Source organism: Acanthopagrus latus, chromosome 9, assembly GCF_904848185.1.
Source record: "Acanthopagrus latus isolate v.2019 chromosome 9, fAcaLat1.1, whole genome shotgun sequence".
NCBI lineage: Eukaryota > Metazoa > Chordata > Actinopteri > Spariformes > Sparidae > Acanthopagrus > Acanthopagrus latus.
In genome coordinates, this window is record NC_051047.1 from 5,206,991 (window position 1) to 5,229,356 (window position 22,366).

Here is a 22,366-nt window from a genome sequence, read left to right on the forward strand (position 1 = left end):
TTTTGTAAGTCTATCACCTATACTACACATGGCTCCATCCATCTATTTCTGTTCATCCTTCTGTTTACCAGCACATGTACACAATGGCCGCAGGCTCGATAAGGTAGATTATGTGTATTTTTTCCCCGGCCACATACTCTAGCTTTACCCTGGATTCACATGTTAGAATGGAATATGAAAACAGTCCAGTGTTTTGTGACTTATCCCTTGGATGTCTTCCTAGTTGGACATGCTCAGAAAACCTCCACATGGACGGGTCAGAGAGGCAGCATGTTCAGACATCCAAACCACCTCAAATGGCTGATTTCTAAGCAAAGTAGCAGTGGCTCTACGGTGATGTCTTTGGGCTTTCTGAACTCGTCACTGTTAACCATAGACACACTGTGAGGTAAAATCATTCCAGCCACTTGCCTCAGCTTATAAGATTAAAGAGTTGGTCCACTGTTTGGCTACCAGGACTGAATCATAATGCTCATCCTGAATGTGAGGCTCAGAATCTCTTGTTCACCAGACAATTTCCCTTCTGTGTGTTAACCCTAACAGAAACTTAAGGTAGACAAATAAATTGTGTACTTGACCATGAATATCTCTGTAATGTGAACAGACTAATTTTAGAAGTTGATTAGACACGATAGGACATCTACAAACACGTCTTTTGTCAGCTAAGGTGACCAAGGTGCACTGCTGGGTTTGAAAGTAGTTTTCTTTCAGCTACCTGATTCAGAAATACCCACATGCCATTTTCAGTACCTCTCCAGCCAAGTATGATAATTTGACATGGAACAGAGCCTCCAGAAGAGTGCTGGTGACCTGCCAGAGGCTGGCAGAGCAGAAATACTCAAGATGAATACAAAACATAACAGTATTCATCTATGTCTGGTGGTTTTTTCCACCCAGGATAGAACAGTGTGAATGTGGTATTTGGAACAGGGGAATTATTGAAATAACATTCATTTTGAACACACGCGCCATTAACTGCCAAATAAAAGCCATAACACCCCAGAGAAAGTCTGTGTCATTGGAAGTGCTTTAGTGCTGCTGATGCTGCAGGAGCACCTGCTAATGTTGTTATGGATATCATAAAACATGTGGAAAGTACAGCGTTATTGCAGCAAAATGCCAGCACACACAGACTTGTTATTACCTTCATAATTATGCAAGGGTGTCTATGGTTGGCTCACAAAAGCAAGTGTTTTATTCCACCAAATGGAATCATTTACATAACTTTAAGTGGATTTCCAGTCGTTTATTAATTCATTTTATTCCCAAATGTGAGAAAAGCTGAACCAATGAGTGACAGACTATCTCTAATTATGTTTCCTCCATACTAGTGCTCAGTCATTAGTCATACAATCTCAGCCACTCCTATGTATATTCACAGACATGAACACACACCCCAGCACACTCTGCCCACATGGCTCCTGTTTGTGAGGTTTCCCTGTCTCTGTAACAAAAAATGAATAATTCATTGCTCTCATTGCTTCTTCATCTTTCTCGTTCCCCGTCTTTGCGTATCTCTTCATTTACCTTCGGGCATGTTAATCACGTACAGAAAAGAATCTCTTTAGATGAGACACAAAGCAGTCTGCTCAGATATCCCATATGATTACACAGAGCCGAAGTGATAGTTATACGGCGAGGATGAGGAATATTTCAGTTCCACCTGGTGAATTCAGAGCTGAATGTACCCATTCTCACCTGAAATTGCTTCCCATACTGGACTTTTGAGATCATAATGTGCTAGAGGAAAAGGAAAGACTCAAAATGTCCTTCCTGATATTGGTGAATTTTACCACCAATCCGTTTAATTTATTCAGTCCATAGTAACCTATATCCCTGCAAAACCAACAAACTGTTGCACACAGATACCAGACGCCTAAATATGCCCGATTGTTTTCTTCAGTATACCGGCATTATTACCAGAGACATCAACAAAAATGTTTAAAAACGACCCAAATTGCATTTTAAGTAAGAATAGGTTCTGGATAGTTAATAGGGTCTATTGAATAGACCCTATTAACTATCCAGTACCGACTCTATTCTATGTCAAAAACCCACCCTCCATTCAAGTCTCCAGGAAATCCTCTTGTGTGGAATTTATCTGCAGAATTATAAAGTAAACCTGTTATTTCAATCATTTTCAGAAAAGGTCAGAACTGACAGTAGGGACTTGAATTTGTACTGTCATATTGGCAGATCTTGGATGCACAACTGTTTTTTGTTTTTTTTTTGTTTTTTTTGCCAACATTGTAAATCATATTTTAGAGGTCAGTGAACTGCCCCTGAAATACACCAAAGTGCCATTAAAAATAAGATTGAGTGGGCTCGAAGCGTCCTCTGGAGAAAATAAGTTATTTTCTTAGTCTGATCAGAATGTGTTCTGGCTCCGTCCCATCCTCTCTCTGTGGTGTCCTACAAATTAGGACAGGATGAAAGCTGTGTAAACTCTCATGAGGGCAACTTGGGACACTGAAATGTGAGCACATCAGGGAATGGGTAAACATAACGGGAAATGAGAGGATATGCCAGTATATTGTGGGGGAAGAGAAGTAAAACCACCGAGAGCATCGATAGGTACCTTTGAAGTCAGTGGCAAGTCAAAAAATTGAAAATTCCTTTTGACTTCCTCATTTGTGTGCGTCTCACTGTTTTTCCTCTTTATCTTGGTCTTGGTTCCTCCACTCCTCTCTTTTGAACTCTTCTTTTCTCTGTCTCCAGATCACACCTCAGTTGGTGGACTCGGGGACAGTTTTTACGAGTACCTGCTGAAGGCGTGGCTCATGTCAGACAAGACGGATACAGAAGCCCGCAAGACCTATGATGACGCCATCGAGGTATGCTGACATCATTAGTTTATGTTGTAGATACAACACCAGTTCCCCAAAAATGTATGTTTTACCTCATCAACTTCATTCGTTTTTGTAAGTATTTGCTTTTTGTGAATTTGATGGCAGCAACAAAACTGAGTAAATTTTATGATGCTCCAAAACGCCTGTTTGGAATGTTCCGCAGGTAAACAGGTTCATTGGTAACAGGTGACCACTTTGTCAAGATATACATTCTTTACAGCCTTCCCAATAACCAATAGTAACCAGCTTCTCATGACCGATACGATAAGACAACCAATAAATATTGCAATGACAGACCAGTGCTTTTCAATGCCTGGTGCCGACATTACCCGCGATGCAGCATAGCCACTCAGTGACATCACTGGAGCCTCAAAGGCTTAATACTTAATGTTTTTTTTCAGTGAAAGCAGTTTGGCTTCATATTAGGTTCCCTTATCAGATAAATATTGAATAAACGTATCAGGCCGATATTTATCATGCATCACTAATTCTTGCACTGAATCAAAAGACTGCTGCAGAGAGAAATAAACTATCACCGGCCTTTTTATTAACAGCTTTTTACTCAGGTTGGTGAAGGTTGAATCTCCTTTCAAACATTCAGTTAGTTTTATGTGTGTTTTTTGCGCATGTATTTTAAAATCACATTAGATAAATACACATTACCAGGCCCTGATACTATCTTTGAACTGCATAGCCACACATCTGTAGTCCCAGTCCAACATGCACCACTTATCCACAATAAGAGTAACAGCTCCCACTGTAATTGTTACCAGTTATCCTTCTCTAGGTCCCACATACCAATACTAACCACATCCAGTTTTCAACACCCAGCTTTGTAAAAGACAGATTTGTTTTTTTTCGTTTAGTTTCTTCAAGTTGGATTTAGTAGGAAGCAGATGTCAGTGGTGCACAGCTGATGGAGATGTCATTAAAGTGTCAGAGAGAGAGCAGAACAGATGCCACAGAGCAGGGGTGGGAATTGATAAGTTTTTATTATTATCAGTGCCATTGTTGATTCTGCCCATCAATCCAATTCCTTATCAATTCTCATATTGATTCCTGAGTAGTTAATTGAGTGGCAAAAAAGGACAGCACAGTCTTCTGCACCAAAAGCAATTTTATTTTTTCCAAAATTATGTCTGCACAAGACTGTGAACATGAACATATTCAACTCAAACATACTGAAGAACACCTTGACAAGGTATAGTGTAGTGCGGGTGGTCGAACCCATGACATTCTTGGTACTTAATTCCATGATGGATAGACAGATGTTTTAGCATGTTGCTGGTATTTGCACCCTTATAAGTTATTACAGCATTGCACTGATTTCTCATCTTGTTTGGTGAGATGCAGCCAGGCTTTAGATCGCTTCCTCCTCTCCATGATGCTGCCTCGTGGTTGAAGGTCTGAGTTTTCACAGAGTGTGACGCAAATGTACTGCAACGCAAAATTTCAGGAAAATCGGAAAACCTCATGCAGGCAGGGAAATGAGAGAATTGTTAAGAAGAATCAATAAAGTTGGAGACATACAATTCCGATGGAATTGGTCAGTTGAAACTGGTTGTGAGTCGGAATCAGTTCTCGATTCCCACCCCTACAGAGCGAAGGCTGAGGGATGTGGCTGGATTTAAAATTCTGCTCTCAACACTTTAGTCTGTTTTCTTCTGTTCGACCCTGCCCACCCTCATACACATGCAATCAATGTCACACAACTTAACCCCGTTGATATGTTAATTTGTACACACACACACACACACACACACACACACACACTTAATAATGCATTCATAACCTCCATCATCATTCCTGCTATAATAAATTCTGCCCGTCACCCTTTTCTGACCCTGTATCTTCAAATGGGCACATTCTCACCCCAACGCACCCATTTAACACATCCTCATATACCGTTTCAATCACCACCTGCATACATATTCACTCACACATTCATTTGTGCACTTTATATTCCATGTGCAACCTCAATACACATTCTCGCCTAAAACAAACTGCTTTTTTCCACTTCCTCACACACACTCCCTTTCTCCAGGCCATTGAGCGCCACCTGATACGCAAATCCAACGGCGGTCTGACATTCATTGGTGAGTGGAAGAATGGCCACCTGGAGAGGAAGATGGGCCACCTGGCCTGCTTCGCCGGCGGCATGTTCGCGTTGGGTGCTGACGGCTCGCCCGACGACAAGGCAGGACACTACCTGCAGCTGGGAGCCGAGATCGCACACACCTGCCACGAGTCCTACGACAGAACGGGTGAGGAAGGCGAGGGGGGCTGTGTACACGCGCACACACACACACACACACACACACACACACACACACACACACACACACACACACACACACACACACACACACATTTATATTGTGATTAAAGCTGGTATGATATCAGAGTACAGAAGTATCAGGTTTGAAATAACTGTTAAGTGTTATTTGACTACACTAGTGTTTCTTTTGTTTAAGCCATGAAAGCCACACATTGCTATCATGCTCAGTAATTGCACTCCTTTGACCTCAAAATTAACTAGTGCTTCAATGTCAAACCAGACTTTCATTTTAATTTGATATATTTTATACCCTGAACACGATCTGTGAAGCAGCACAGTGATTTGTTGGATCACAAGCTATAAAACACTGTTAATAACCTAAAGGACAATAAATTCACTGAATCTCACTTGGGAGCGGTGGTACTTTTTAGAGGCCGGTGGATCGATTGGTCACATTTTCTTTGCAGGTATTACACTTTCAGTTGCTGGAAGCTTAAATGCATCTCTGCTATTCGAAGGAGACCTTTCAAAATACCTGCCTGGGATGTTTTCAGGGGAGAATCGATATTTGGAAGCAAGGAAACAGCATTGTGTGATCCTGCATTATGATTGCATGTGCATGGTTGTGTGAGGTTGCTCTGAGAAAGATGAGATGTTGCTGTGGCAACAAATGAAGATGGAGATGGTATAGAGAGGCAGGAGAAAGAGAGAGGGGAGAGAGAATTTTCTGGTTAGTTGGCCGAGAGTTTGATAGCACCGGTCAGACTGTCTGAAGTTGGCCCCTTAGTTCTTAATGAGCACTCATTCACAGCAACCATTGAGTGTGTGTGCATGTGTTTGTGTGAGTATGAGTGTGTGTAAATCCCTCAGACAGTCACGTTAGTGCTTCTTCAGATTTTCAGTAATCTCTGACAGTAAGACTCTTAATGCTTATCACATTTAATTGGCAAAAAAACAGTTTTTGTAAGAATATGAGCACTGAATAAACTCAGTGCTGTCTGAGGCTTTCTGTTGCTTTGTCTCACACACACACACACACACACACACATGCACGCACGCACACACACACACACACACACACACACACACACACACACAGGCACTAATTCTTATCAGCTCTGACCTGTAATCAGTATTAACTGAACCAGAAAGACAAACAAAGAACAAAAGATAATGTTTATCTTGCCTCTCCTGTTTTCTTCTCTTAATCATTTTCTGCCTTTCTACCTTCCATACTTTCTCTCTTTATCTCTCCTAATCACATTTATTTTTTTCTGTTCTTGTCTTTCTTGTTGCCTCTTCTCCCCTCCGTCTTAATCTTTCCTCCCCCACTATTCTCCACCTCCACCTTTCTCTTCTCCCTCAAGTGTTGAAGCTCGGCCCGGAGGCCTTTAAGTTCGACAGCGGCCTGGAGGCAGTTGCTGTACGTCAGAATGAGAAGTACTACATACTGCGGCCTGAGGTGATCGAGACATACTGGTACATGTGGAGGTTCACCCACGATCCCAAATATCGGCAGTGGGGCTGGGAGGCAGCACAGGTAAATAACATGCATAAACGAATACATTGTGTTTTTTTTACGTCCCATGTTCGTTTTGATTTGAATGACTGTGAGCAGTTTGTACAGACGTCTGCATTTCTGTGCATATTGTGAACCACTAGGGAGGATGTCATAAGACATCTGTTGGATTTGCGTTGCAGCACTGAGCAAGTACAGTATGAGAGCCTGTTCTCCCAAACAAAAAGAAGCTCAAACTCTCATTTCATGTTTACATGGACAAAATATTTCGTTTTCTGCCTTTTAGTCCCGAAAAAAAGTATTCCTACTCAGCAGTTCAAATTGAACCAATGAAATGAATAGTCCACTAAAGTTTCTGTCAACATTCAGCCATGCATGCTCCGACTAATGTGCATTAACATGTTGTCAGTCAGGTAAGGCTATAATTGGAATGGCTGGAGCCTCTTGTGTCATGTTTCTTATTTTTTCAAAGTAAGATTTTTTTTTTTCTCATTTTTACGTTTTCTAACCCTAACTCAGAATAAGGCCTTTCTCAGAATAACCAAGCTGAATGCTGTTTGCATGACCCATATAACATCCAAAATGTTACCAAATTGGAAATAATAGATTAATGTTAGTGTGCATGTTAATGAATTCATTGTTACATGGAGGGCAGTCATGAGGCAGGGATCATGGACTCTTGACAAAAGTTGCAGACAGGTCAGGACATGGGTCACACATAGCTCAATTCAGTGGGGTTTATGGGAAGTGTAGTCTTAAACATATGAAACCAGGAAATTAACCTGATATTGAGTTAGAAATCTTATTCAGGTAAACAGGGGTTTTACTGAGTCCCACTATAAGAAAGAATAAAAGTCTGGAGGTAAGATGCTGAGCAGTTCAAAAGCACGTCTTTTCTGCATCTATAAACATTTGGTCAAAGTAACTAAGCCCAGACTTCTTCAGAGCCATTCTACCTATGCACTCTATCTAAGTTAGGGGTGCACCGACGTCATTCGTCAGCAGCATGTGTGTCGCATGCTGGAAGAGTTGAGTTAGCCGTTAAGCAATATGGAGCGAGCCAAAGATTCAGCTACATGGAGATATTTCACACTAGCCACTCCAACTAGGTTGACGGCTGTTTGCAATTCCTGCAAAGTAAATGTTTCGAGAGGTGGTGGTAGTACTGCAAAGTACAGTGTTACCAATTTAATCAAGCACATCCAAAAGCATCATGCTAAGGAGCATGCCAAATTCCTGCAGCTCAATAAAACCAAAGGAGCAGGAGACAGTACAGCCCAGCAACTAACTTTGGCAGAAGCACTTAAACAATGCAGAAAGTTCCCAACGGAAAGCTTGAAAGTATTGGCAGTAATCAGAATTCATTGTTTTAGATGCTCAGCCAATGTCAGTTATTGAAGATGAGGGCTTCCGTCGCTTACTGGAATACTTAGAGCCAAGGTACTCTGTTCCATCATGCAAGTATTTTTCCGATACCGGTATACAGTTTATTAACAACAGTGGAATCGAATTGGTATTGGGTATTGACAGATAGACAAAGCTCAGGCATCGGAAACTGTATCGGGACTGAAAAAGTCGGATTGATGCATCCCTATCCAAAGTACAGATACCCAAGTGGGAAGATACAGTTTTGGTCTAGTTTTGGGAGGTCCACAGCAGAGCGTACATTAGGGTTGATTACCTTGATGAATAGGGAAGGAAAGTCTAGGCAGCCAAAAAGAGCTATGGGTGAATTTGGCAGTGAGCTTGAAGGCACTTAGATATATGAGAACATTCAGCTTCCTTTGTGGCACGACCTGATGCATTATAAGCACAGTCACGTGATCAGAGATGAACAGCAGGTTCGTATTCCTGCAAACGCTCCTCCTAGCACTAATGACGATTGAAACATTAAACATGCCCTCCTTTATTTGGTTTGGGTGCTGATCAGCAACTGTCAAAAATCCTCAATATGCTGTATATTATATTCACTACTCCCTGTCAGATCCAAAGTAGTTAAACAGTGAGCTGAGCTGGTGAAACTGATTTATTATTGACTTTTGAGTCTCTAGAAGAGTTTTCAGATTGAGAAGGTCAGACTGTGCAGTGTTGTCTTCATTTGTCTCTCTGCTGAAAGTATGTGAAGGAGAAGAGAAGAACTGTTTTCATGATACTCCTCCTATGCCTGTGACAGCCTATGACATGATGAGTTGTTTTACAGTTTCATTTGAGTTTGTGAAACCAGCAGAGCAGACGAGAGCAGAACCTCCAGCTCCAGACTGCAGACTGCAGAATGAACAGACTCAAAGTGGTGCTGTATGTATCTCCCAGGTCCTTCTTCAGGTTTTCATCTTGGAGCACATACAGCACATATGGATTTCTTTCATAATACTCACACTTAATGTGGAGAATGACTACGTTTCTGCGTGTTTCCATGAGTTAGAACCCTGCGCCTGTAGGTGGATGTGAGAACTCCAGCGAACCTCTCAGGTGTTATTAGTTATTTATTCCTCCTTTTGTGTTTGGATATGAAAAGATTTATGAAAGTAGAACAGAAATGAAAGCCCTCTCTATCCCTCTCTCTCCCCTGCTCCACTCCTTCTGACAGAGGATTAAAGAGCTTGTCTTCTATGCAGCCGCTGATGTGTTTTCTCTGTCTAAATCTCAGCCGGCCCGCTCGTCATCCTCTTTTTTTTTCTTCCTTTTTTTCCCCTCCTCGACTCTCTTCACACTTTTTTTCCCTTTCTCCTGCCAATCTTCTTGTCACCTTTTTTTCCTCCATTTTTAAGCAGTGAAACTACTCGCCTTTGTTTTTCAGAGTGGGAGTAAGTGCATACCCGCTAATGTGCCAAACAAACACTTGGCAAGTGTGTTTATCATGTGTGATTGTACCGTGTTTGAGTGACACTAAAGAGAGCTGTTGCTGAAGGGCTCATCTTTGCCTCTCTTGCATTATTCAGTGCGGCATATGCAGTATACATACATACTAATGCAGCTGATTGGTATATGATGTACTGATCTTATTTAGGTTTGCTGCTTAGTTTTATTTCTGGATTTCTGGATTTTCTGGATATTCAGAATTCACAATGTCAGTTTGAATTGAAGACAAAGATGAAGTCAAAGTTGTCTGACTGAGAATTGTTGCTATTCAATGCTGTTTTTTATTTTATTTTAGTAAGAGAAACAAAAAATACTGTCAGGCAGTGAAACTCCCTTCACTTTCTGCAGATTGTTTTTTCTTTTTTTGTGAAAAGGCAAACAGAAAATAAATACTTCACCTTGCCATGTATGTCCAAGTTCAAAATGACCGCTTTTACACTCTTTTGTACAGAACATGCTGTAGATGTGTTAGCATTAGCTGATTCTGATGTTGACCACCTTCCTAGCGTAAAATTCTTTGCTTTAATTATGCATTTTTGAAAAAAACAAAAGATTCTGGAAGCTGTAACCCTGAATCATCCGAAAAGTCTCAAATATTCAACCACAACTTGTAAAGAAGTAGGAGATAAAACAAAAGTGTAGAGTTTTTCTTTTTTCTAGATTTGGGGCCATTTTGGATGCCCCACTCACTTTAACCCTCCTGCCTTTTCTCTTCTCTCTTTTAGTTCTTTTTCTTTTTCCATTCTGTACCATTTTATTTCCTGTCATCTGTGTTACAGTACATGAACAGTAACTTTCTCATGCACCACCTGAGGCTCTCTCCATGTTCACATGAAGCTCAGCGTCCTTCTCTCACCTCTGTTGGGCTCACATATACACATAGACACAGTACTCAGAAACACCTGTGATCTTCTCTGTATATCCGTGTGTTTCCACAGCAGGAACGTTCCCTAAGGAGTAGGAGCCTTTCAAATAGGTGTGTTTCCACCCCAGGGGCCAGGTACAGAAACTTTGGGGTGTGGTGCTCACAGCCACATACTCGCATTTGGTTTCAGCCACGATTTCTTTTGAAAGGTGCTGCTGCAAACCAGTTTGTCTGAAGTTCACTGTGCTTCTACACGGCAGCATGGAGTTACAGAAGACAGCAATGACAGATGGACCATCAAATTGTTTTTGTATTATCCCCCTGTCATGTGTGTTTTTGTTTGTGTATGCGTAATTACTCACGTGTGTCAGAGTGTGTGAAGGTGAAGCCAGCTCCTGTAATGTGAAATGTGTCCTCACTTAGTAGCTGCAGACACACTGCTCCTCCTCCTCCTCCTCCTACAGGTAGACTTTATATCAGACCACAGATGGTCGTCAAGTGTGTGAGTGTGTCTTATGTGTGTGTGTGTTAGCTCTGCATTTATGGGAGTTACAGATATACTGGCTATTGTGTTACCCAGTAAGAAGATCCCCGACTGTTGAGCATTTGGTTGAGTGAGAAGAGACTCATGTCATTTAAGCACCCACACAAAATTACCAATATGCTGCTAGGTTTTGGTGTGTAAGCGTGCGTGAGGTCCGTGTGTGTGTGTAGAACAGGCTGTTGTGGGATACTGCAGAGCCGATCCAGAAGGGCAAACACGTGTTGGGCGCAGCAGCCCATTAATAACAGAAATTACGGCCCCAACTCTTCAAGACTGAAATGTGCTGACAGCATAATGGTCACTCGAGGACAGGATGGAGGGAGAGGAAGTGTGCGTGTGCTTATGTATGTGTGTGTGTATGAGAAACTGAAAGACAAGGACAGAGATAATGCTTTCAATTACATGCGTTAATAGTGAAAGCCGATAAGGTATGAGCAGGAGTGTTATGCAGCCAGAATTTTTATGGAGCCACCAATTTCACTGTGGCTAGTCTTCATTGTAAATCTATAGAGCACACAGGTAATTGCACACTGTCAGTATCAGAAGCTGGACCTTTGCAGCATTTTTGATGAGGCATTGCTTACTTGTGTGTGTGCGTGTGTGGACAAGGAAAGTACCTGCTCAAAAATTGCACTTGTTTTATTTGTTGCACCTGAGATTTACAGCAGGGCATCGTTGGGATGTGCTCTGTGGGGGGGAATAGCCATAACTCTAAATCTAAAGACCTTTTCTAGTTTTCTTTGGCTCACTGATTTCTCATTTGGGCTGACAGGAATAACTGGGAGCATGATTACTATAGTCAGATTTCTTTTATGCAAGCTTTGCCACCCAGAATCTTGGCAACACCCCTTGGCAGTTATTTCAGGCTAACATCATGAGATCCTCTTTAAATGATTGCAGAGAGATCACCACAACTTCACCAACGGCGATCACTGGGATTTAAACATGTGTAGAATCAGCAGTCGAATCTGATAAAACTGCTTAAATGTTTAGTGACTTTGCCCCAAAATAAGGTTCAAAACTTTTTTTCCCCACAGGTTATACTTCCATTAAATGTTCTGTTCCAAAGCTCTTAAGTAGTTTGTCTCCCCTCTTGTAACGTCACTGTGGTTCACTGTGAAGCTGAGTGCCAAATCCTCAAACATCCTCAGCAGGTGAGCTCACCAGTTCTATGATTTGTCAGTGTAAATTGCAGCTAAACACGCTGCAGCCACCCAAACTCAACTGCAGACTTTTCCCAGCACATGTCTGGCAGGTTGATGGCAAAAGCTCTCTGTCACGTTCTTTCGAGCCGCTTCTGAACAGTTTTTGTGGTGTGGCGCGGCACATTGTCCTGCTGGGTGCATACTGCTGTCAGAGAGCGCTGCTGCCATGAGGGGGCGTACTTGTACACCAGCAACACTCACTGTGTTGGTGGTGCTCAGAACCAAATGTTCCACTCCAGATCAATTTACTATAACAAAGTGATCAGTATCATCCACTTCACCTGTCAGTGGTTTTAATGTTCGGCTGGTGAGTGTATACACATACTGTATATGTTAAATATATTTTTATCCACATTATTTGTTGGGATAGTAACACAGAGGTGAGTGTTTATTGCTTGATTTGTGTTTGTCTTAGCGTTGTTTATTCTGGATGTTTTTATGAGTCACAGTGAAGAAACTGCAGACATCAGCCATATATGTGGTCAAGGCTCTGCTGTTATCTGGCTGTCTGTTTTGTTGTTTTTGCTGTAGTTGACATTACATTTGTTGTGTTTGGAGGATGGGAGATAAAACCCCAGAAATCCAGACATCACATGACGAACCACCTACAAAATTTACTTAAACTTGTGCTTAAAAGACCATACGTCAAGGTGACTTGTTTGTCCAAAACCATATCCACCAAAATCACACAACCGTTTGGAAATGTAAAAAAAGAGTGAGAGCATCCTAAACACAGAGGATAAAATAGCTTTTTCAGAAAGAAACATCTAACAAATCTCCAATCAGCCGTCATTTTGCCAGTCATTGTGAATCTGCAGACGAAGGCTGAAAGGCAGCCTGATGAGATTGTAAAAGTGACCCCTGAGAGAGCGCCACAGACTCTGCCTCGCTTAAATAAAAACTTGAACTTGACCGTTACTCAGCAGCTCCCTCACATGCATCATGAAGCTGCTTCTGGTTGATGAGGGGCGAAGAGGAAATGTTGTAGAATAAAATGTAAATGCAGGCGAGGCAGGGCGAGGCATTTGTGGTAATCTTCTTTTCCTCCCCATTCTCTACAGCTGCTGTTTCCTCTATGTGTCTCCCCAGGACTCGCACTAATCTGTCACGAGCAAAGAAATTAATTAGAGCATGCTTTTGAAAGCTTATTAAAATTGTGCTCTCCATCCCCCCACCTTTTTCTCTTTGCCCTTTTTCTTTGGCTTTCTCCTTGTTGTCTTTCTCCATGTGATCACTTCATTCTTCTTTTACCTTTTTTCAACCATGCTTTTACCACCCTTCCTTTTCCATTTCTGCCCCTTTCTACCCCACCCCTTTCACTTTTCCTCTTTATATTCTTTTTTTCTCCTTAACTTCCTTCCTCATTCCGTTTCCTTCAACCCTTTCCCATTTTCTTAAATATGTCTTCTATTCCCCCTTCCTTTCGTCCTCTCCTATTCATTCCACTCCCTCCTCTGTTCTTTCCTTCCCTCTCTCCTCTCCTCCAGGCCATTGATAAGTACTGCAGGGTGAGCGGCGGTTTCTCCGGGGTGAAGGACGTCTACTCCTCCAACCCGACCTACGATGACGTGCAACAGAGCTTCTTCCTGGCCGAGACGCTCAAGTAAGTCGCTAATACTTTAATCAGCTGCCTTGATTTATCAATCATCAGTACCTTTGTTGATGAATTAATCGCTTTTGTGATTACTATAATGATTTGGTGGGTGGGTGGGGGAGTGGCTGATTGAAGGACTTGTCAGTGAAAAGTGATTGCAACAATTACTCGCTCATATGTTGTTAGAATTTCTTTTAGAATAAATGAGCAAAAAAGAAAAAGATATCTTTCCAGACATAGAAGCAGAATTATGTCAGTCAGAGATCTTCAACAGGGATTCTTTCAGTTTATTTAAACAAATAACTAAAAGTCAAATTGAAGTTAGAATTGAAATACTCTGATTACTGTGACGGGTTCATACGAACCAAAGGCTGTTTGAGAAGAAAAACAGTCGGTGTGTGGTGTTTTTAAACAGAGAAGTCAGTCAATAGTGTTTCTTTTTCCATCATGACATGATGAGCTGCGATGTGTTTTCAGTTTCCCAGCCTGGGGTGAGAGGAGCTGGTTGTGTTGCTGAGCAGCCTGTCACCTGCAGCTCTTCATCGAACCGCTCACTGTGTGCTCCTGACTCCTCCATACTCCCTTTAATTTTACTGTAGCAGAACTACTTAGTGACATAATGGAGCCTTTGTATTGGGACAAAAGGTCCAACACAGACTGACGACTTCTTAAATTACTAAGATTTAAGGCCTTTGAAAAGAAGCTTAATGATTCATATTACTAGCAACTTAATCTCCATCTTTTGTTAATTTTGTGGTTGTTATAGAGCCGGTCACATGACCACAGAACCTTACTTTTTGAACAAGAGCTGCATGTTAACAACCGTCTCATACTTGCATGATAATGAAAGTAAACACGCTGACATCTGATGTTATTTCTTGTCTCAGAGAATTTAAGAAGCAGATAATGTAAAAGGCCGCTCTGCTGTCATCATCATCATCACTGATGGATGAAGAGGGGAGGCTCTGAATGCACACTTTGACCCAGATGGCTAAATGAAGCCTAATGTGGCTCTCTGATTCCCCCTGCTGGCAGCTCTGTGCATGTTACCCCGTCCTGGCAGCATTGCACATGTGAACTGATCTGATATGATTCAGTGTGCACAGCTGTTACTGTCAGTCATACTGTGTGAGAGATGAGGATGATAGAGACCATAAACCAGAGAAAACTGGGCTTTGTTAGCTGCTCTGTGTGAGTGGGAGGCCTCCATCTTTATCTTCACCGTGCTGCAAATTAAGACTCACAAAACATCGAACAGCAGTAAAATGAGTCTATGCTGTAAAAGTTGTTAAAGGTCAGCCGCCACACTGGCTGCTAACTTTGTTAGACGATGACATTTGAAAGCCTCAGTGTAATGCAGCCTTTGGTGTGTATCTGTTGTCAGCCTTTATCCCTGCTGGCTGCCAGCCAGGCACATCAAAGCAATGCAGCGACTCTGTGCAAAACAGGCTGCTGATTGGCTGCCAGTCACACTGACCAGCATGAAGGTGTCCAAACTCCTGTTGATGTGCTGTTCAACTTTATCATTTAATGATAATTGTTAAAATGTGAAATTTAATTACAGCCATGTGGTTGTTTATTTTAATGTTAATGATATTGTATGAGGAATTACTGGCAGCTCTGAATTCTTAATCAACCCTTCTTTTCTTTGCACTCTGCACACACAAATGCATCACACGGGCAGATTGTCTGCAGTTGTAGCCAGTAAAGATGAAAGGTTTAGTAACGTGAATTAGAATTACCTTTATCCCATATTTACAGTTTGTGTGTGGATACGTGAGCTATTTCTGTTGATATCTGATGTGAAAAGCAACTCATTTTCAGAAACATGAAAGAAAATGAAATGAGCATGAACAATTATGGTTTAGGTTGTTATGGCAACACAGGAACGTAGCAGCCAGTGTAAAGATGACAGGACTCCCAGATTCATAAACTGTATGGATGACCATGATGATCCCTCAGTGAGCAGAAGACTGAGCTGCCCTTCACACCAAACTGTTCAGAAAATCACACTGTTTTATATACAGTTGTACCTGAAATTCATGCTGCATACAAATCCCCTTTTTCTGTATCCTCTGTGGACACAAAATCAGCCTAAAGTAAATGTTTCACCTATAATAGTCGTGCACTGTCCACTACTGTTAGACCGATCTTTGTTTGGACCTGACAGATCCAAACTGGTTTCAATTTCACAATGTCAACTGGGAAATAAAGACTTGAATATTTAGGTAAACAAATGACAGAAATAATGTAATAACATTGCTAAGAGATGATGGCATTCATCGTGAATGCTATTCAGCTACAAATTCAGAACTCTCTGTAGAGATTCCTCTACCTTTTAAAATGAATAATATGAAACACTGTCAAGGTAGCGGTGCATTTAATTTGGATGCCTTGATGTTATGACTTCAGGAGAAACATCAGATGATCCGTCAGAGAGTGAGGAAGGAAGGAGGCCGACAAATGGGACTAAACATAACGTGAATAACACTTTCAAACATTTCCTCCTATGTGAATATGTCTGCCTGATTATCAGCATCAGTAGTGGTTGTTTAACAATGAAGACAACAACTCCCATGATCCCTAGCTACTTCATGATGTCATCAAAGTGCATCTTTTGTCTTCAGTGTTTTAACTCAGGGACCTTTGAAGCTGACACTCTGCTCTTTAAGTAATCTGCAAAAAGTATTTGAGTTTTTGGTGGCAGTCATGTCATTCACTTCTTCTTCTTCTTCCTTACCCGACCCCTCTCATCCCCCCCCCCAGGTATCTGTACCTGTTGTTCTCCAGCGACGACCTGATGCCGTTTGAGAGTTGGGTCTTCAACACGGAGGCTCACCCACTTCCTGTCCTCCACCTGGGCAACATCACCCTGCCCGGCAGCGAGCCAGCTCAGCGGTAGACAGACGGGACCTCCGCCTCTTCCTCCGCCTCCTCCTCCTCCTCCTCCACAGCACCAGGGGGCTCCACCCAAAAACCCACCCACCTGAACACTGGACAAACTTATATTCAGCTCTACAAACTCAACTGCTTTTGGACTGCAGGCGTCAACCAGAGGGGACGGAGAGAAAGCCTCGGGCACAGACCACTGCAGCGTGGAGGGGTCGCTGAGTCTCCCTCTCTTTCTTCTGCGTTTTACTCTACGACTCTCTGTGGATCTCTCTGTCTTCTCTGCTTATATCAGACAGACGGTGGGTTTGCTGCTCAGCCTCGCGATTGGCTTGAATCGACTCTTTTCTCTGAAGGACCGAGCTCCAAAACCGGAAGCCTAACTTAGTTTTTTGTTATTATTTTTAGTGGTTATTTGAGATTTGACCAAACTTTGCTCCCATACTGACTCGAGCTGAGGCACTGAGAGTGCGTATGGGCTTCTGTGAAGGATCAGTCAGTTTGACACTGCACTGATGGAAGTGTCTTTGTTTTTTTCCCAGGCAGACAGACTTGAGGACTCTACAGGGTCTGTTGATGAGGTGTTTTTTTTGTTTTGTTTTGTTTTGTTTTTTTGTTCGGACAAATCGTTTATTGGGGACACAGGGTTGAATCAGAGCCCTCCGCTTCTCCGCTCTATCCAACCCCTCCCCAATCCACTTCCTGTTTAATCTTCATCAGATGAACTTTGCCCCGGAACTGTTAGCAGCTCGTCGCATCATCAGTGCGAGGGTGGGTTGTGTCAGCAGTCTCCACCTCCTCCTCTAATCCTCCTCTTTCAGAGAAGTGGACCATTGTAAGTGGAACAGTAATGACCCAGGGAGCAGCAGCAGGCCTCCCCATCTCCACTCCTCCCCTCATCCATATCTTTTCAGTTTTCTTCCTCCAGATAGTCGTCGGGTCACAAAACTCCCCCCAAAACATCCTGCTGCTACAAGTTCTCTGTCCTCCTCCTTTTTCTCTGTCCGCACCTTCGCAGTCTTTCATCCTCAGCTTCTCCACCCTCCTCTCATCTCCTCTGTTCTCTCATTTGCCACCTTTTCATAAATCACTCCGAACCATTTCAGCTCGTACAATGTGAGACGAGGCTAGAACCCAACTGCGCTAATGTATGTGAGTGTGTGAGCGCGTGCGTGTGTTTTTAAAATAACCTCTGCTGTAAATCATTCATTTGTGCACTTTGTATGGAAAGACTATGAAGAAGAAGCCGGTGGAGGTGTAGCACTGAGAGAGCTGAATAAATGAAGAGTCTGCTGTGTGTCCCTGCGGAGCTCCAATGCCACATTTTCCCTGTTTGACCCCACATCACCAGAACTCTTCCTGGTGTTAAAATTCACCATCATTTTCTACAGTTACTCTTTTATTACCTGCTTTTTATCTTGAATTATTTTACCGTCTCCTCGCTCCTCCGTTTTTACCTCTACCTCTCCTGTCCACAGTGAAATGTCAGTGTTCCCACATGACTCTGACACATCTGCTCATTTAGGAAACTTTAACTTTATGTCCAGCCGTTGGATAGTCTCATAAAAGTTTTGCTTGGAAATCACAAAGCTATTTTGGATAGAAATGTGTTTTTTCGATTTCAGAGTCAGAAAGCTGCAACTGGTTCCCTTGGTGTTGTGTTGTTTAGTGACCAATCATAACCAGCTACTGTACATTGATTTGACCCTGTGCATCTTTTTTTTTTTTTTTCCAAACTGCCTAATGTCCTCATCATATCATATCATCAGTCAATCATTAAAATCTTGTTATGTGATGAAATTGGGGTCTGGGCGAAGTCAGAAACGACACAAATCAAGAAAAAATGTTGGCTGGTTTATACAATTTGAATAACGTAACCTTTGCTAATTGTTATTTTTCCTCCTCTCTGCAAGAGTTTGACAGTCAGAATATTTTACTCACTCCGTGTGGTGCCGTTTATCAAGAGCTTGGCCTTGTTGAGAGAAGTCAGAGTCGGCACAACGTGCTGTCTGCTCAGTCGCCAGCATGTTTCTGCCTCCACTTATCGCTCCTGTGACAACACTCTCTGTTCCATCCAAAGCTGTGTGATGCGAGGGATATACCGCTCATGTTACATAAATTACAGCCTGTTAAAAAAAACATTTTCTTAGCAAACAACCAAAACAACTCAGTTCTGAAACTCTCGTCCCTGGTGACAGACAGGATTCACACATCTCAGTTCAATGTGCCCGACCTGCCCGATCGAGACTCTTATGCTCCAATCCAAACTCACTGGCAACCAATAAGAGAGCAGATGCAGTCATTCATTTGAATTAGATGCTACAGGTTCTGTCCAACTCAAACACAAACCTCCACACATTCATTAAATATAGTTTTACTGCAAGTGTTTCTCCAGTGTCCAACACTTGCTCCTATTTCTGTTTGATGTCAATAAATTTGAAGTGAAATTTGTTGTAGCAGAAATAACATCTGACTGCAGCGTCACACACGACAGCCACTTTTGCTCTACCAATGCACCATGATCCTCCCAAAGATTATGTCTTGATGCAGAAAACAAATTCAACATGTATAAAGACATGATTGCCTGTAGCAAAGTTGTATGGCTGAACCAATCAGATGGTGAAACATAACTGGGCAAAAAGTGGAGGTGTAACAGTGAGCAAAGATAATAGAAGTACATTCATCTGTATTTTCATTGTATGTCATTACAAGTAGGAAGTAGTCACACTTGGAGAAAAGATGCATCTTGTATAAAAATCCAACATTTTGATCTATCTTTAATCTCTTTAAACACATCATAGCCCTCTGAATCAAATCACAAGGGGCCCAAAGAACTGTGACGTTTGTAGCTTAACCGCAGGAAATGTCCACCAGCAGGGAGACAAGATGGCAGCCGAGAGGCGTCGGGATGTTAAGTGAAGGCAAAACTATTAATGAAAATAGTCGCCGTACTTTCCTGCTTGAATGACTGAGACCTGCTGGCTTGATATTCCAACAATACAATGAAGATTTACTCACCACTGCTAACACCAGTGTCAAACACGCCATCCTCCATCTCTCTGACTCACCATCCATGTTTGTAGGGAGTCAACCTGATTATGTGTTCTTCAGAAGAAAGTCTCCAAGCAGAAAATAGGATTAATGATGGGCTCATTAGACCTATATAATGTGTGTGTGGGTGTGTGTGTGTGTGTGGGTGTGTGTGTAAGAGAGAGTTTCAAAATGTCGCTGGGTTACTGGTTTGTGTGACATGAATCTACAATGCGACCAACCCTGCATATCACCTGACTGAAGAGTGGGAGTTGCACCAAGAACTGCGTGTGTGATTCTTTTCAAGCCTTATTGTCAGATTTGACGCCTTGGCCATGACTGTGCTTTTCTCACACTCTTTGCTTTGTGCTTTGTAATACATCATTATGAGGTGAATCCCTCTTGATTTTTTTTTTTTTGCACACACATCGTCTGTCCTCTGCCGTGCAGATAGGTTGAAACTGTGATGGGAAGTTGACAGCAGACTTGTAAACAGGCCACGATGGTTTACGTGAACTGCTCGGATCATCGGATGACGGAAAAAGGCGTCGCTGTTTTGTTTGCTGCCACGTGACTAAAAGTTGTTGAAATGTATCACGAGGCTGACTTACTAACTGCTTCCTGTATCGGCACAAAAAAAAATCCGGCAATAGATCGTATTCTCATCTGCAGGTGATTATTAACACGACTGACTGTAGAAGTGGAAAAAGACAACAGGGATCAAATTGAGTGATTGAGAAGTTTGAAGCTGCAGCCGCTGGCCGTGTGGCTCCTTACTGTCGCCTCTGCATGCTGTTACCTCGAGCGAGGCTCTAAAAGAAAGATATACAGGAAGTTCAGATTTCACGTACGAGGCTGAAGGAATTATTTTCTAATTGTCACATTTCATTAAAAGACCAAACAATGAATGGATCCTACTGGAAAGTATTGTGTGTTCAGGCAAGGCCTGATGAATCTCCTCGTCGTCTCGGCCTCAGAGCTCTTCTTCTAAAAACATCAATGAACCATGAGAATAAGTGTTGGCAGTGCACATTTCGGCAAACCACAGATATGGTGAAACCTTAAAGTTCTTCATGTTGCAACTTTATGTGTCTTCAGATCAGTGTCCAGTTGACAACGTTGTGCACATGCTCTGGTTAGGTTAAGACACAAAAACACTTACCTGTTTTGGTTGCCATAAACACAGTCAAAGATTCCCTGAAGTCTCGATAGAAACACACAGCAGGACAAGATCCCAGTGCTCCTTGAAAACATTCGGTAATTTCACGCTTACAAATTTTGACACAGCGGCCATCTTGCCTTCCTGTCTCCCGACAGGACAGTCACCATATGTACATATATGTATTCTGAACATGATCCGACATCCATCATATAAAAGTGGATTTAGTTGTATGACCGAAACAAATTTAACATTAGCTGCCAGCTATTTATTCTAGCGCACACGCATTGTAGTTTATTTTGAGACACTGTTGCTTCCAGAGATACTCCATTACTAACTAAATGAATTACTTTAAAAACGTAACTACATATTTGAGAGCTGTTTTAAATGTTTTCATCTTCAGTGAATGAACTTGGAGCTGAGAGCCACAGACAGGAGGGAAGTCAGAAGTTGGCTTTGGTCTTTTGATGGAATTGGATGACGACGATATAGAATAATTACATATTTAATAATAGAAAGATGTCTTAATATCAAAGTGTTAATTGGATTGCAGGAGGCAAAATTACTTTTATGTTCAGTTCATAAAATCTTTTCACCAACAACACTTGTCCTCAGTTTGTGGTTGAAGGCTTCGGGGAACGTCCCACAGCGATCCTCCTCAGCACCGTTCAGACCGGTGTATGTACAGGAGATAGTCCGCCCAGTCAGCACTTTTTAATCCCTGCGTCATTAATCCACTCCATCTCCGCCTCTGTCTTTCGTCTGGCGGCCGGCAACCTACAGTCCATTCATTCAGTACAGTCTTGGCTGTCACCCCGCCCCACCCCCAACCCCTTCTGACTTCACTCGGTCATCATCGCCACCTATTTCTGATAGGGAGGGAGCCCAGGCGAAACCTGGGCGGCCATCGAGTCGCTGGGAGCAACGCTGATTTTGAAAAATTGAGTGTTCTGTATTTGTATTTTTACTGAACTAAAAAATACAATTAAAGTATCTGTAAATATGTTTAAAACTGAGACACAAATTCAATAAAGATGTTATGAAAAGTGATCAGATATGAAGAGTGTGTTCTGTGCTTTGTTGGTTTTTAAAATGACGTTAAAGTAACATTGTGTAATGGTTTGTGTTGTGACTGCTCGGACAGTGGAAAGATGTGTTGCTGTGTCAAAACTCTAAATGCTGAGCATAAATCTGGTTTATGTAAAAAAAAATAATCGATAATGAAGCAGGTTTGGATGTTATATAAATGTTGTTAAACTGAATCAGAAGACTCCACAGAGAAAATCACAGAACCTGAGATCAGAAAAAGCCTTCACACAGGCCGACAGTGCTTCTGTAATGTGATGTCACAACTATACAGTCACCTGCTTCAGCCACGGGTCCAGCATGGCTGTGGTTCCTCAAACATCTGCAGAGAGCCTGCCAGTCAGATCAGATCTGATAGGGCCCCTAAAGAGACAGGCTCTAAAACAGTGTTCAGACAGAGAGTGAATAGAGGAGCTGCAGCAGTGGACAGTGTGAGGAAAAACAGTGTGTTTTGAGCATTAAAGCATGTAAACATTTTCTAGTATGAAC

General features: G+C 42.1%; 1 protein-coding gene across 2 annotated transcripts in view; it reads left to right on the forward strand.

Annotated features, from left to right (window-relative positions):
• The window catches only part of man1a2 (mannosidase, alpha, class 1A, member 2), a 133,533-nt gene extending 111,692 nt beyond the window's left edge, over positions 1–21,841 (forward strand). For both annotated transcript variants that reach the window (XM_037109377.1, XM_037109378.1), the window contains exons 10-14: positions 2,719–2,834; positions 4,894–5,113; positions 6,495–6,667; positions 13,607–13,722; positions 16,480–21,841. In XM_037109377.1, the coding sequence (XP_036965272.1) occupies positions 2,719–2,834; positions 4,894–5,113; positions 6,495–6,667; positions 13,607–13,722; positions 16,480–16,615 (761 nt within the window). In that variant the 3' untranslated portion in view covers positions 16,616–21,841. The remainder of the gene's footprint in view (positions 1–2,718; positions 2,835–4,893; positions 5,114–6,494; positions 6,668–13,606; positions 13,723–16,479) is intronic.
• Positions 21,842–22,366: the final 525 nt, after the last annotated feature.